This window comes from Malus domestica, chromosome 06, assembly GCF_042453785.1.
Source record: "Malus domestica chromosome 06, GDT2T_hap1".
NCBI lineage: Eukaryota > Viridiplantae > Streptophyta > Magnoliopsida > Rosales > Rosaceae > Malus > Malus domestica.
The window spans coordinates 8,423,643-8,440,574 of NC_091666.1; the positions used below are offsets into that span (position 1 = coordinate 8,423,643).

Genomic DNA, 16,932 nt, shown 5'->3' on the forward strand with positions numbered 1-16,932 from the left:
AGTCAAGCAGTGCAAAAAGGAAGGAACCTTATCTTAACCAACCTTATCCAAACTAACCTTATCCTAATCTTATATTACCTTGAATCAGCTGCAAGAGGGGATTGTTTTCAGTTTAGGACACCTAAATACCTGGTTCTAGAAGCCACAACATGTTCCTAAAAAGGTGCAGCATGTTTTATCCTTGTCACTTCTGGAAACCTGCACATATACCCTTCTAGAATCCCTATAAAGGTGGCGCCTCCTCCCTCTTCTAGAAGTTCTAGAAACCTGATAATCTCTTTCCCCCTTGGTTTCTAAAAGCCTTAACCTTTTCTTCCTAGGATTGTGCAAGCCTTTTCCCTTCAGAAATTGTGAAAACCCTAGCCCTATAAATGTATATTTTTGCCTCATAATTCATCACCACCCCCCATATATTTCTACACCACAAACCACACACATAAGAGCCTAAAATAAAAAATTCATACCTTGTGCTACAGCCTTGAAGGAGAGAAGACTTTGTTGTGGCTTCCATTGGAGAAGAGGAAGGTTGTGCCGCAAGCTATTTGCAACCATTGGAGACTTTTAGAGTTCTTTCTTCCCTCATTTCGTTTCCATGTTTATTTTTCTTTGCTTTTCAATTATTATGAACATGAGGAACTAATTCCTTTTTAGTTAGAGGTGAATTCGAAGTCATGGACATAAGTTTTATATGAATTGATTACCTTCATTTATTGTTTCGTAAAACATGAATGTGAGTTACTTATCTGCGTTATTGACAACTTATTCTTGTGTGTTTATTAAGGATGCATACTTAGTTTGCATGCAAGGATTTGATGCTAAAATATAAGGGAATTTCACCTAATCGTTATGAACTTATATTTCTTAGTGGAGATTGCTAGTCGCAATCGTTTTAAGTAAATTCTTGGCAGGAGTATCATGCAGTTCATAGTTACGAATGCCTTGTCAATGCCTATGATTTTCATACAACTTAATGATCTTTGATATGTATTTCTATCATGTTGTTCTTATAGGGGATTTGAGAAGAAAATTTTGGTTGCAATGCGATGTCCATTCAATTCAATGAACTTAGGAAAATCTAAAAGTTAATTAGTGCATTCACAATTAATTTGGGGCATTGTCATTCATGGTTGAAAGAAACAATACTGGAAATCAATTTGTATGCATATGTTTCATGTGTGGAGAAGGACCCTCTAGCTAGCCTTTCACACTTAAAAACACCCAATTTCGTGTCTAACCTGTTTAGTTTATGCAATCTGTTTAGATTAATTAATTTCGTCCAAATCAATCCCCCATTTAATTAAGTGTGTTAGATTAGTTAGAAACGTGTTCAAATCTATCCAATTTAGTGTTTTGAGTCTTACTAGTCTTAATTTCGTCCAAATAACTCCCTAGAGTCTATTTTGAGTCTATTTGCTAGTATTGTGCTATTTAGAGTCTGTTTAGTGTGTTTTGAGTTTTTTGTCTAGTTGAGTGTTTCTAATTCTAGTTTTGTGTTTTGAGTCACATTTGCATAGATTAGCATCCCTAGTTAATCCTCGGCCTAGAACGATCCCTACTTTCATATACTACAGTTATCTTAATGGGTTTAATTTGTGTGTTAGAATATTTCACATCAAATTTTGGAGCCGTTGTTGGGGATTAGCAAAATTGCTAATCTTCCCCTAGTTATTGCCATGTATTTCCCCTTTGCTTCTATTTTTGTTTGTCTTGTGTTTCTAATTTTGTTTTGCTTTGTTTTCTTTATTTTAGGTACTAGGTTATGACTCGAAGTTCTCAACCTGTTCGTGCACACATATTAGAGTTTGATGGCGACTTTGGATGAACTTTGAGAAGGAAAATGAAGTTGCCATAGCCCAATCCACCTTGTTCTAGCTCTGAATCCGAATCTGAAGTTGAAATTGAAGAGGAACAAGACATGGCTGCGGACAATCGAACAATCAAAGAACTTTCAGCCTCGGGATTGGACAATGTCGTGCCTCTTTGCATTCAATACCCTACAGCAGCCCAAGGTAAGACCGATGAGTTCGAATTGAAGTCTAGTTTACTGCATCACATTCCCAAATACCATGGGCTGTCCATGGAAGATCCAAACAAACACTTGAAGGAATTTGAAGTAGTGTGCTCGAGTATGACACCAATCAACATGGATGGGAATATTTTGAAAATGAAAGCCTTTCCATTCTCTCTTATGGACAAGGCTAAAGGTTGGCTTTATGAACTAGCATCTGGAACTGTCACTTCTTAGGAAAGCATGAAGAGAGCGTTTTTAGAGAAATTCTTCCCAACTTCAAGAGTTATTCTTTTGAGGAAGAAGATTAGTGGAATTCAACAAAACCAAGGAGAATCGTTTTCAGCATATTATGAGCATTTCAAGATGTTAGTTGCATCCTGCCCACAACATCAGATAAATTAGGAGCTTTTAATTCAATATTTCTACGAAGGACTTCTTCCAATTGAGAGATAAATGCTTGATACTTCAACGGGAGGTGCTTTGGTTGACAAGACTCCAGTTGCTGCAAAGATCTTAATTGCAAATCGAGCCTTGAATGCATAACAATATGAAGGAGTTGGAGGAAGAAACCCCCCACGGCAGCAACAATAAGTGAATAAGGTAAGTGCAATTTCTGAAATTCAATCCCAATTGGCTAATCTCACTGTTCTTGTATCACAGGTTGTTGATGGAACCAAAATGCAAGATGCGGCAGTTTATGGTATGTGTTCTATGCAAGGACATCTCAATGATCAATGCCCTCAATTGATAGGGAATGGAGGATGGGAAAGTGCCAATGTCGTGGCCTATCAAGGCAAAATCAGCCACGGAATGATCCATACTCTAACACCTATAATCTGGGCCGAAAAGATCACCCAAACTTCAAGTGAAGGGAGCATCAACAACCTCAACAACAAGGAAGATATAGACAGCCACCTCCTGGGCTCTATCAAAGGCCATTCATACCATCACAACTTCCAACACAATATGCCCAATCAAACTCAGGTTCGTTATTAGATAATGATAAGCTTCTTCAATTACTAACTTCATTAACGCAGGGCCAACAAAATCAAGCCAAAGAGATGAGCGAAGTGAAGAAGCAACTTGGGCAGATGGCGGAGTTCATGGGGAAATTTCGAGAAGAAGGCAAACTACATAGCTCAACCATTGTCAATCTAAAAGGAGGTTTTGAAACTGCCAAGGCTATCACTTTGAGAAGCGGTAAAGAGATTGGAACAAAGCCAAACACATCCACATCAAATCAAAAAGTGGACAAAAAGCTACTGCTCGAGGAAGATGAAGTGGACAAAGCCATGGTAACGGTGGAACAAACCTTACCGCAGCCTCCCAAGGCCTCTAAACTGTCACTTTTAGGTAAGGTTGTTCCAAATTCGACCCATTCCAACCTAATTCCACCAAATGTGTCTTTCCCTCGCAGGTTTATGCAAACTAAGAAGGGAGAGAATGAAAAAGACATCTTAGAGACTTTCATGAAGGTACAACTCAATATCCCACTTCTTGATGCAATAAAGCAAGTTCCAAGGTATGCTAAGTTTTTAAAAGAGCTTTGTACAACAAGGAGGAGGATTTCGAATAAAGAAGTGGTTCAGGTAAGTGAAAATGTCTCAGGTATTTTGCAAAGAAAATTACCACCTAAATGCAAAGATCCAGGTAGTTTTACAATCCCTTGTGTTATTGGAAATACCAAGTTTGAACATGCCATGTTGGACTTAGGTGTTTCCATTAATGTCATGTCATACTCTATTTATGCATCTATGAACTTAGGAGAGCTTAAAAATGATGGTGTTATAATTCAATTAGCCGATCGTTCTAATGCATATCCAAAGGGAGTTTTGGAAGATGTTTTGGTGCAGGTTAACAACTTAATATTTCCAGCAGATTTCTATGTGCTTGAGATGGAAGATTCAGCCCATTCTACACCTTTGCTGATCCTACTAAGAAGACCCTTCATGAAAACAGCCTGCACCAAGATAGATGTGTTCAAAGGGACATGAACAATGGAACTTGATGGCGAGATTATTGATTTTAATATTTCTGAAACTATAAGGTATCCTAAAGATGATCATTCTTGTTTCTCTATTGATGTATTTGATTCTTTGGCATAGGATTATCTTGATTCCTTGAATGAGGATGCCCTTGAAACAACCATTGCACAAGGAATTGGGCTTAAATCCAATCTAGCCAAGCCTGTCCTTGTAGCAAATGCCGAGATGGTTGTTGCCCTTGAGTCATTACCACAACATGTTGGTGAGCCTCCAATCCTAATTCCAATTCCTGTCTCTACTAACAAGTTGTTACCTTCAATGATTCAAGCACCCATCATTGAGCTTAAACCATTACCGGATCATTTAAAGTATGTCTTTTTGGGAGATAAAGAGACGTTGCCCGTCATAGTCTCTTCATCACTCACGGCAATGGAGGAGGAGAAACTGATTCGGATGTTGAAAGAGCACAAAACAACCATTGGATGGACATTGGCAGACATTAAGGGACATTGGCCGACATTAAGGGACATAGCCCTACAACTTACATGCATCGCATACTTCTAGAAAAGGGAGCTAAACCAACTTAAGAGGCTTAACGCCGACTCAACCCTCTAATGATGGAAGTTATGAAAAAAGAGATTATCAAGCTTCTTGATTGTGGAGTCATCTACCCGATTTTGGATAGTCGTTGGGTTTCACCGGTTCAAGTTGTTCCCAAGAAATCTGGAGTCACCGTGGTGAAGAATGCAGAGAATGAACTTGTGCCCACTCGGATCCAAACAGGTTAGAGAGTTTGTATTGACTATAGGAAGCTCAACGCCACCATAAGGAAAGATCAATTTCCTTTGCCGTTCATTGATCAAATGCTTGAAAGGTTAGCTGGTCATTCTTTTTATTGCTTTCTTGATGGTTATTCGGGATATAATCAAATTGTTATAGCTTCAGATGATCAAGAAAATACTACTTTTACTTGTCCATTTGGTACTTTTGCTTATCGTCGTATGTGATTCAATTTATGTAATGCACCAGCCACGTTTCAAAGATGCATGGTAAGTATCTTTTCATATTTTATTAAGAAGATCTTTGAAGTTTTCATGGATGATTTTAGTGTCTTTGGTAATTCGTTTGATGGTTGTTTAGATAATCTCACATTAATCTTGAAAAGATGCATCAAAACTAACCTTGTTTTCAATTGGGAAAATTGTCACTTTATGGTAAAACAAGGCATAGTTATAGGTCACATAGTTTCAGCAAAGGGAATTGAGGTTGATAGATCAAAAATAGATCTTGTACGCTACTTACCCTCTCCCACTTCAGTGAGAGAGGTTCGTTCTTTTCTTGGACATGCAGGATTCTATAGGCGATTCATCAAAGATTTTTCAAAGATTTCCCAACCTCTATGCCAACTCCTACAAAAGGATGTGCCATTCAAGTTCGATGATGAGTGTGAGAAGGCGTTCAATCACCTCAAAGAGATGCTAACTTCGGCCCCTATCATAGTCCTACCAGATTGGAGCCTTCCTTTTGAGCTTATGTGCGATGCTTTAGATTATGCATTAGGGGCTATTTTGGGACAAATGAAGGACAAGAAGCCACACGTGAATCCAGCTGCAAGAGGGGATTATTTTCAGTTTAGGACACCTAAATACTTGGTTCTAGAAGCCACAACATGTTCCTAAAAAGGTGCCGCATGTTTTACCCTTGTCCCTTCTGGAAACTTGCACAAATACCCTTCTAGAATCCCTATAAAGGTGGCGCCTCCTCCTTCTTCTAGAAGTATTAGAAACCTAATAATCCCTTTCCCCCTTGGTTTCTGAAAGCCTTAACCTTTTCTTCCAAAGATTGTGCAAGCCTTTTTCCTTTAGAAATTGTGAAAACCCTAGCCCTATAAATATATATTTCTGCCGTATAATTCATCACCACCCCCCATATATTTCTACACCACAAACCACACACATAAGAGTCTAAAATCAAAAATTCATACCTTGTGCCGCAACCTTGAATGAGAGAAGACTTTGCCGTGGCTTCCATTGGAGAAGATAAAGGTTGTGCTGCAAGCCACCTGCAACCATTGGAGACTTTTAGAGTTCTTCCTTCCCTCGTTTCGTTTCCATGTTTATTTTTCTTTGCTTTTCAGTTATTATGAACATGAGGAACTAATTCCTTTTTAGTTAGAGGTGAATTCGAAGCCATGGACATATGTTTTATATGAATTAATTACCTTCAGTTATTGTTTCGTAAAACATGAATGTGATTTACTTATTTGCGTTATTGAGAACTTATTCTTGTGTGTTTATTAAGGATACATACTTAGTTTGCATGTAGGGATTTGATGCTAAAATATAAGGAAATTTTACCTAATCATTATGAACTTATATTTCTAAGTAGTGGAGATTGCTAGTCGCAATCGTTTTAAGTAAATTCTTGGCAGGAATATCATGCAGTTCATAATTATGAATGCCTTGTCATTGCTTATGATTTTCATACAGCTTAATGATCTTTGATATGTATTTCTATCATGTTGTTCATATAGGGGACTTAAGAAGAAAAATTTGGTTGCGATGCGCTGTCCATTCAATTCAATGAACTTAGGAAAACCTGAAAGTTAATTAGTGCATTCACAATTAATTTGGGGCATTGTCATTCATGGTTGAAAGAAACAATATTGGAAATTAATTTGTATGCATATATTTCATGTGTGGAGAATGACCATCTAGCTAGCCTTTCACCCTTAAAAACACCCAATTTCGTGTCTAACCTGTTTAATTTATGCAATCTATTTAGTTTAATTAATTTCATCCAAATCAATCCCCCCCTTTAATTAAGTGTGTTAGATTAGTTAGAAACGTGTTCAAATTTGTCCAATTTAGTGTTTTGAGTCTTACTAGTCTTAAATTCATCCAAATAACTCCCTAGAGTCTGTTTTGAGTCTGTTTGCTAGTATTGTGCTGTTTTGAGTCTGTTTAGTGTGTTTTGAGTTTTTAGTGTCTAGTTGAGTGTTTCTAATTCTTGTTTGGTGTTTTGAGTCACATTTGCGTAGATTAGCATCCATAATTACTCCTCGCCCTAGAACCTACTTTCATATACTACAGCTATCTTAATAGGGTTTAATTTGTGTGTTAGAATCTTTCACATCAAACCCTACCCCTAACAAACCTCATTTTGTCAGCTAATTTTGTTATAATAAACTTCTCTTTATTTACAAATATGTCATTCTATCAGTCAGTTCCTTCTCTTTTTCTATTTTTTTTTTCCCGTTGACTCTCTTTCTTTTTTTTCTTGTTTTCTTCTTGCCCCCACCCCCCCCTCTCAGCAAGGCTCCTGGAAGGGACGTCTTTTTCATAGGCTTGAGAAACCCATGAATTCCCACTTTCTTTTATTTTAAGGAAAACTAATGAAAATGGCTTAAAAACTTTGAGTTTTAATGATAGGACAAAATAAAGGGTAAAGTGAATAGTACCAAGTTTGACTTTTTAATGTAAAAATGTGGTTTTTCGTTAAAGTGAACAATACCGTGGGCTTTTCGTTAAAACTCCCTTTATTTTATACTAGCAATTTGGCATTTTTTTTAGTATTACATAATTACTGTTTTGTCCTCTTTATGTAAATATTGTATATCAAAAGTGAAGGTAAAATTGGAAAAATAAGTATAAAAAAGAGGGTAAAATAGGAAAAATAAGAATATGGTTGTCATTTTGTCAAAAGGTACAAAATTACTATTTTGCCATCCTCATGTGAATATTGTGTATTCAAAAGTGGGGGCAAAATTGGACAAAGTGGGGAATGAACAATTTGTCTTAAGAAGTGCATATTTTTTTTAATATTACATAATTATTGTTTTGTTCTCCTTAAGTAAATATTGTGTATCAAAAGTGAGGGTAAAATTGGAAAAATAAGTATAAAAAATGGTAAACTAAGGATATGGTTGTCATTTTGTCAAATGATATGGTTGTCACTTAATAGTTTATGTAGTAGAAGATCTAACGGATGTATGATATTACAATAAATTCACAACTTTGTGTACAACATTGCAATGTTTTAAATATGATGTACGAATTTCCAACCCAAACTTAAGGGTGCAAACTGTACTACCATAATTTTATTTTATTTTATTTTATTTTTTATTTTGAGAAAATTCAAACAATATTTTTAGTTTAGGTACTAATGGAAAAGTCAACTAAAATCATTTTATATATATAACCATATTTTAAAATAGTTACATGATTGCTACTCAATATTAGTAACTTTTCCGACGACTAGGGGTTGGCTGATGACTTTGTCATATATTCAGAAAAACAGACCACGAAGTTGTAATTATTTAAACATTCATCTCATTTTATCAAATTCATCAAAGTACTAAAGATAAATAATAAATTTACTTACATCCACCTGGTCCACCTAGACTCTGCCAAGGTGCTAGGCCTTAATCTGCTACCCGACTAGCGCTTAGCATCTTTTAGAATCATGAGAAGTAGTGTTTGTTTTCTTCAGTTTCATAAATAGTGTATAATTTTGCAATAATTCCAACAATAGTGTGCGTTATTTTTTGTTCAAATCCAAAATTAGTGTATTCTAGTTCCATATATAGTGTTTATTTTGTTACATTTCATACATAATGTGGGTTATTATACTGTAGTTCTAGAAATAGTGTGAGTTAGTTTGTTTTACGCTAAAAAATAGTGTGGGTATAATGATGTAGTTCTAGAAATAGTGTGGGTTATTTTGGTTCACTTTCAGAAATAGTATGGGTTATTATGTTGTAGTTCCTGAAATAATGTGGGTTATTATGCTATAGTTTCAGAAATAGTGTGGGTTATTTTGGTTCACTGTTAGAAATAGCCAGAGTTACAATGCTATAGATCCAGAAATAGTATGGGTTATTCTGTTGTAGTTCTAGAAATAATCTGGGTTATTTTTGTTCACTTTCAAAAATAATGTGGGTTATTATAATGTAGTTCCAGAAATAATGTGGGTTATTTTGTTTCGCTTTTAGAAATAATATAGGTTAGTTTGTTGTAATTCAAGAAATCATGGTTTTGTTATACTTCAAGAAATAATGTTTATTTTGCTCTATTTCATAAACAGTATGAGTTATTTTAGTTATGTTTCATAAATAGTGTGAGTTTATTGTTGTAGTTCCAGAAATAGTATGAGTTATTTTGGTTCACTTTTAGAAATAGTGCTAGTTATTTTGCTGTAGTTATAGAAATAGTATGAGTTATTTTGGTGTAGTTTCATAAGTAGTGTTTATTTTGTTACCTTCTAGACACATTGTGGTTTTTTTTTGTTCATTTCATAAATAGTATAAGTTTATTTGCTATAGTTCCAGAAATAGTGTGCATTATTTTGTTGTAGTTCAGAAAATAGTGTCTTAACTATTTTCATTGTTGCAGATGGAACAACGAAAAATGTTTGGGTAAAGAGTTTCGCTAATTGATGTTGCAAAGTATGACTGTCGAGTTCTTCAAAAGGGAAGAGTTAATGAAAATCTTGCTGTCCTCTACCATTACATGAATCTATGCGAGTAATCTAGAGAACAAATGATGCTTAAAGATAAATGAGGACATAGAAATAGAATGGTAATAAACACAAACATCTCTGGTGCTTTGAACGGATTGTGAAGACCATGGGCACTTGGACAAGCTCTCTACAAATGGCTGCACTAGCAATCCAAAAACATTTGTTACGGTACACATACACTGACATAGAACAGGATACTTGTATTAACCAAGATGGTGCTCAGTTGCTCAATATATATTGTGGAAATTTTCAGGTCAACGGGCCGAGGGCCCACTCTAACAACATCAATACTGTCCCCACTTAACCACATGCACAATCCTCAGGTGTGGGGTTTTATCACAGAAGGCCTCGATGTTAGTTAGAGTGGGGTAATTCTATTTAAAGTATTCTTTCTCCTTCCCTCTGTCCGATGTGGGACAATTGGTTTCAACACTCCCCCGCACGTGAGGCCCCATTTATGGGTCACACGTGAAATTCCACACATCGGCAACCACGTGGAGCCATTTTGGGACTCACCTAATCGCGCGGGGTCATTAGGGACCCACCCAAACACGTGGCATCTTTGGCCTACGTGGACAATCACGCATGGCCAATGGGGACCCACCTAATCACGTGGCAGTACGGGCCCGTCCCCTGGCTCTGATATCATGTGGAAATTTTCAAGTCGTTAGGCCGAGGGCCTACTCTAATAACACCAATACTGTTCCCACTTAACCACCTGCACAATCCTCAGGTGTAGGGTTTTATCACAAAAGGCCTTGATGTTAGTTAAAATGGGGTAATTCTATTTAAAGTACCCTTTCTCCTTCCCTCTGTCCCATGTTGGACAATTGGATTCAACATATATGCACTCTACAAAGGAAATGATAGATTTGTATAAAAAAATAAATAAATAAATAAATAAATAAAAACCGAAAATGATACTTGTATTATACAAGCTGCAAGCATACCTTAATTCTTGTTTCATCAACTAAACTCTAAGGAATGGCTCCCCATTTAAAGATTCCAAAATAGTGTTCCATCTATTAGCGTTCTTCCATTTACCCTGCACTGGAAAAATACAACATTTGTTTTTCAATAGATTTCAATACTTGATTTTTTTTGTCCCCGTCAGTTATACGAAAGGTCCATACACCATTTATAAAAAAGGTAACATAGAAAATACTGTAAAAAAAAGTTGATTTAAGGAAATACACTTAACAAATCCGGTTATAATCGTTCAAGTTTTTAGTCTCCAGTTACACCTCCAAAATCAATTACTGTTCTAAGTGCAGAGCACTTTTCGTGGGTACCAATTTCCACTGGCAAATGACCCTTCAAAATTTTAATGGTTTACCAACAGAGTATTTTGTTTGCTACTAATTAAATGAAGTATACATCAAATAAGGTACAAAAAAAAGGGCAGGAAAAAGTTTAGTTCAATTGCTTTCAACCTTGAGTCATTTAATTACGAAAATTAAAGAAAGCACCGCACTAGTCTATGGAACAAGAAAAAGAAGAAGATTTAAGTAAAGAGTGGTAAAAAGATGATACCTAAACCAATAAAAAAAGTCGCTTATTGGTCAAAGTAATAAGTGAAAAGGGTGCGGATGTGAAAGCAGCCTTCAATTCTTAAAGGGTTGAAGAATCAAACATCCCAAAAAGATCACACAGCCAAAATAATTTTCTCATAAACTAAACGGTAAGCAGTAACCAGCCTCAAAAATAAAAAAATAAAAAAATAAACACAAACTCAAACAAACAGACCATGAGCCTTGGTTTCTTCATGAGGGCATGCGCCGAAGCTTTCTGCCATGGAAAAACTCCCACTTGGGCTCTTTCTCTGCAAAATTTTAAACAAGAAAATAATCACAACATATATACACACACGCACACACACATATTGGTAATTCAAGAATTGTTTGGTTGATATCAATCAATCAGGGGAGGGCAGTGGCGAAGCCAGGAATTCTTGGGAGGAGGGGCGAAATTTAAAAAATTTAGGGTCCTGAAAAAATGTGAACATTCATTCGAGGTTTAAGTCTAGGATTTGCAAGAAGATTGTTTGAACTACCCGTAGGAGAATTTGCACTAACCGAAATATTCAAAAGAGGATTTGGACTACTCAAAATAGTCGAAGAAGGGTTTGAACAACAATATTATTTGAAGGATGATTTAGCACCGTTTCTCTTTGTATCGTCCTATTACTTAACTATATAATTAGCAAAGTTTTAAGAGATGCTAAGCTCTAATCGGGCAATGGACATGACTTTACACTAAGGAGAGGACCTAGGCAAATTTGAATAAATTTATTATATACCGTATAAATAATTGTCTATTTATTATATAGCTTATAATATCCAAAAAATATTTATTATAAAACATATAATATATAAAAATATTGACAAATTTTCTTTATTACAAATCAAAGCAGGTTAGGTGGTGCCAATTGATTGGCCAGTATTTAAAAAAAAAAAAATTGTAATTAAGAAAGGTCACGTGGGGTGAGCTGGGATGGGAGAGAGAGAAAGTCTCTCTCTTCTTCCTTTCTCTTCTTCTTCGTTAGAACCAGAGTTCCAAAACTTAATTTCAGTCTCCAGAAGCTGCAAAATGCAGATCTTCGTTTCTCCTTTCTTTGGCCTAGGTTTTTGGAAAATAAGAGAGCACGCAATCAGCCTTGTTGGGATAGAGCAGGGACATCCAAAAGGCCGAAAACCACGCAATCAGCCTTGTTGGGATAGAGCAGGGACATCCAAAAGGCCGAAAACCAGACGAAAATTCATCATTTTCGACGTGACAGGAGGGGCGGAACCATCGCTCCTGGGCTTGATTTCCAGCGAGGGGAGAGACGGCTGCCACTCCTTGTCCTCACGTAGTTTCGCCACTAGGGGAGGGGAGGATCAAAAATAATCAAAAGGGTAGGGGAGCACAATTATCTTGGGGATACGAGAGAAAGATGGAAGAAGATGAAGGATTTGAGGTTATGGAGGCTATGGCTTGGTTTTGTACCTTTGCTTTTTGGATCTGATTATCTCGAGATTTCAGCCATGTTTTCCCTTCGCTTTGTGCTAGGTGGTTGCATCTCTCTCTCTCTTTTTCCTCATCATCGTCTCCTATTGGAACCTGAACCACAAGCATAAAGAATTCCAGGTTTTTCTCGTTTGGTACTGATATTGAACAAGAAAAATAACGCCATCTTCAACAGAAGGATTCAGAGGGCTGAAATAGCCCTAAAATCGTCTCTAACTGAGGGCTAGGCCAGAGAGCTCGGGAATCTAGGAGAGCCCCACGGAATTTCAAAGGGCCAAAGGGCTGGCTGCTTTCGGCCAGCCAGCCAGCCCCGGGCTGGCTATTTTTTTTTATAGTTTTCCTATTATTGTTGGTTATAACCGACAACATTAAAGAAGGATTTTTTTAATATTGTCGGTTATAACCGACAGTAATAGGTATTCATAGGCAAATTTTTTTTTATTTACTATTAGTGTCGGTTATAACCAACACTAATAGTTTGAAATTTTTTTGAATATAACTGCTAGCTGAGTCAGGTAGCCGTTGGGGGTTTTTTTTTTTAATTTAAACATTTCTTTTCTTTTATAAATATGGTGAAGTTTTTTCAATTCCTCACTTCATTTGCAATATTTCCTTCTTCAATATTTTTCAATATTTCCTTCAATATATTTCTCAATATTTCCTTCAATATTTCCTTCAATATATTTTCCAATATTACCTTCATCTATAATATTTGTTTCAATTTTTCAATAATTTCCTTCAATAATTTTTCAATAATTTCCTTCATTTTTTTCCTATAACTTATATGTCACAAAATTTGTTTCATATTTTTTTTAAATTCCATTTTTTTCCTATAACTTCTATTTTACAAAATTTGTTTCATGTTTTTTTTAAATTCCATTTTTTTCTATAACTTCTATTTCACAAAATTTGTTTCATATTTTTTTTAAATTCTATTTTTTTTCCTATAACTTCCTAAGTCATTATACAAGATTAAATTAAATTAAGTAACATGAAACAACATTAAACAATATGAAACAACATTTAAGTTGTAGTTTTTAAATAATAAATTATGTTTGGCCCTATGGCCCTTTGGCCCTCGGTTGGAGATGGTTTTTTGTGAAAGGGCTAAAACGAGCCCTTTGGCCCACTGGCCCTCGGTTGGAGACGGAGGCAAATATGGCCATGTACTGTTCATTAAAATATTAATATCTTGGAGAATCTTGGAGGGCCAGAGGGCTAAAACGAGCCATCTGGCCAGCCATCGGTTGGAGATGACCTAAAGGGAGCAGATGGAAAAAATCATATAGTTTTGCATGTTGGAGATCGCTTACGATTTTGACAGAGATGGAGATGGCTCAAAATTAAGTCGGGAAGTCGGGTATGTGGTTTTTACATAGTGACAGAGCTGCATTGCGAAATTGGAAAGAAAAAATGGAAGGTTTCTAAGGCCATCTCCAACCGATGGCTGGCCAGAGGGCTCGTTTTAGCCCTCTGGCCCTCCAAGATTCTCCAAGATATTAATATTTTAATGAACAGTATAGGGCCATATTTGCCTCCGTCTCCAACCGAGGGCCAGAGGGCCAGATGGTTCGTTTTAGCCCTTTCACAAAAAACCGTCTCCAACCGAGGGCCAAAGGGTCATAGGGCCAAACATAATTTATTATTTAAAAACTACAACTTAAATTCAAATCCAACGGCTAAGTGACGTCAGCATGACGTCAGCTAGCCGTTGGATTTGAATTTTTTTTTTTGCTATAAATAAGGTGGATATTGGGATATAATTCACACAACTTTGAATTCAATCTATTTAAATTCAATCTCTTTCAATTCAATCTCTTTCAATTCAAATTTGCAATGAATTCCAACTTTGGATCCTCTTCAGATTCCAACTGGGGCTCCTCATCCAATTCCAAAAGAGAAGCAAAATGGGCGCAAATGAGACAAGAAGATGAGGAGTCTGATAAAGAAGTTCAAGTAAGGCGCAACAAACAAAACATAGCAGCAGCCATGGTTGCGCCATGGTGTGTCAGCTAACTGAGGAACAACCTCAAAGGGGTGGCTCTATTGATGGTCGCTCTTACAAACCACGAAACAGAGCGATGACGCATGCCAATCTGATGAGCAACTACTTCAATCCCAACTCGGTGTACACAAAAGAGGACTTCAAACATCGCTTCCGGATGAGGCGTCATGTCTTCGAGTGTTTACTTTGTGATGTCTAGCAGGTCAATCCGTACTTTCAACAGAAGCGGGACAGAACAGGCCGCCCTAGTTTCTCACCTCATCAGAAGGTTACTGTTGCACTCCGAATGATGGCCTATGGCTCCCCAGCTGATTCAATTGATGAAACCCATGGTATGTCTGAGTCTACATGCCTTGATACTCTTCAAGAATTTTGTGACACAATTGTTCAGCTTTATAAAGACGAGTACCTCCGCAAGCTAAATCAAAAAGATCTGAATCGGCTCTTTCGCAAAGCTGAAGACCGTAGGTTTCCAGGCATGATAGGGTCATTAGACTGCATGCATTGGGATTGGAAGAACTGTCCCACCGGATGGCAATGAGGCTTTAGCGGAAGGTCGAGAAAGCCAACTGTTGTGTTAAAGGCGGTTGCCTCATATGACACATGGATCTGGCATGCTTTCTTTGGAGTCCCTAGATCCCAAAATGACATTACAGTTCTTGGGCGTTCACCCCTCTTCAATAACTTGACGGAAGGTAAAGTACCTCAATTTGACTACTACATTAACGGCCGTCAATACAATATAGGGTATTACTTGGCAGATGGCATCTACCCAAAGTGGGCGACACTTGTCCAAGCATTTCCAAACCCTAGGAATAACGCGGAAAAGTTGCTTACCTTACACCAAGAGGCATATCGGAAAGATGTTGAGAGAGCTTTTGGTATTCTACAAGCACGGTGGAAGATCATCAGCGAACTGGTAAGAGGGTGGAGTCGAGAAAATTTGGACTCCATCATGATGTCTTGCATCATATTACACAATATGATAGTGAAGGATGAGTGAGATGGGTATATTGATGGAGAGTCTGATGACGACCAAGAAGATCTAAATAGGTCAAGAAGGGCTCGTGCAAAAATATATGATGAGCCTAATTTGCCTTTCAATCCAAGAACTGGTAGTATCTCTATAGATGAGTACATGAGACGCTATAGAATGATACGTTATCGTGCCACAAACAAGTACCTACAACAAGATCTTGTTGCATATCTTTGGGCCCAAAGAAGCATGGAGTAGGCATTTACGTTTTATGTTTTTAAATGTTTTTTAAAATGTTGTTTAAGTTTCATGTTGTATAATTTTTATGTTGGTTAATGTTATTTAATGTTGTTTCATATTGTTTAATGTTCTTTCATGTTACTTAATTTAATTTAATGTTGTATAATGGCTTAGGAAGTTATAGGAAAAAAAAGAATTTAAAAAAAATATGAAACAAATTTTGTGAAATAGAAGTTATAGAAAAAAATGGAACTTAAAAAAAAATATGAAACAAATTTTGTGAAATATAAGTTATAGGAAAAAAATGGAATTTAAAAAAAAATATGAAACAAATTTTGTGAAATATAAGTTATAGGAAAAAAAATGAAGGAAATTATTGAAAAAATATTGAAGGAAATTATTGAAAAATTGAAACAAATATTATAGATGAAGGAAATATTGGAAAATATATTGAAGGAAATATTGAGAAATATATTGAAGGAAATATTGAAAAATATTGAAGAAGGAAATATTGCAAATGAAGTGAAGAATTGAAAGAACTTCACCATATTTATAGAAGAAAAGAAATGTTTAAATTCAAAAAAAAAAAAAAAAAAAAAAAAAAAAAAAAAAAAAACCCAACGGCTAGCTATATTAAAAAAAAAATTTGCCTATGAATACCTATTACTGTCGGTTATAACCAACTGTATTAAAAAATCCTTCTTTAATGTTGTCAGTTATAACCGACAACAATAGGAAAACTATAAAAAAAAAGATCACTAACTCTATCTCCAATCTGTTGTAGTCTACAAGATGTGCCACATAGAGGCTGAGAGCTAGAGGAAGACGATCCCTCAAGATCCCGAACCTAACCTGCTCATAGAGCTCTCGGCCTTTCTGTCGCCCAACCCCGTCCATCAGCAACTGTAGAGACATATATGGATCAAGTGTCAGCTGCTTCATTTGGGTGTTGATTTCTCCTAAGAGAGGTTGGCGAGGTAGGCGTCCTTCTTCTTCAACTTAGAAGCCTTAAAAAAAATGATAAACCAATTAAAATTATAGATCATAATTTTTAAATGTTTAAGTGTAATGAAATTTAAAATTAAAATTTTAAATGCAATATTTACATAAATGTTGTCACCCACCTGGTTGCCATAATTGACATTCGTATCCCACCAGACATCTACTTCTGGAAGAAAAAACAAAC

The 16,932-nt window shown here is 36.2% G+C and overlaps 1 protein-coding gene and 1 long non-coding RNA gene across 3 annotated transcripts; one reads left to right on the forward strand and one right to left on the reverse strand.

Annotated features, from left to right (window-relative positions):
- Nucleotides 1-9,454: 9,454 nt before the first annotated feature.
- On the reverse strand, nt 9,455-12,646 carry LOC139197258 (uncharacterized). 2 transcript variants are annotated; one of them, XR_011582495.1, is made up of 4 exons: nt 12,505-12,646; nt 11,263-11,338; nt 10,467-10,566; nt 9,455-9,653 (listed from the first exon to the last, which is right to left on the reverse strand). It is a non-coding gene; the product is annotated as an uncharacterized lncRNA (long non-coding RNA). The 2 variants fall into 2 exon arrangements; XR_011582496.1 differs by having other exon boundaries at nt 9,455-9,658.
- A 1,879-nt stretch (nt 12,647-14,525) lies between these two features.
- LOC139196773 (uncharacterized) lies at nt 14,526-15,071 on the forward strand. The gene is made up of 2 exons (XM_070823114.1): nt 14,526-14,651; nt 14,733-15,071. Exons 1-2 carry the CDS (start codon nt 14,526-14,528, stop codon nt 15,069-15,071), a joined length of 465 nt encoding a protein of 154 aa, XP_070679215.1.
- Nucleotides 15,072-16,932: the final 1,861 nt, after the last annotated feature.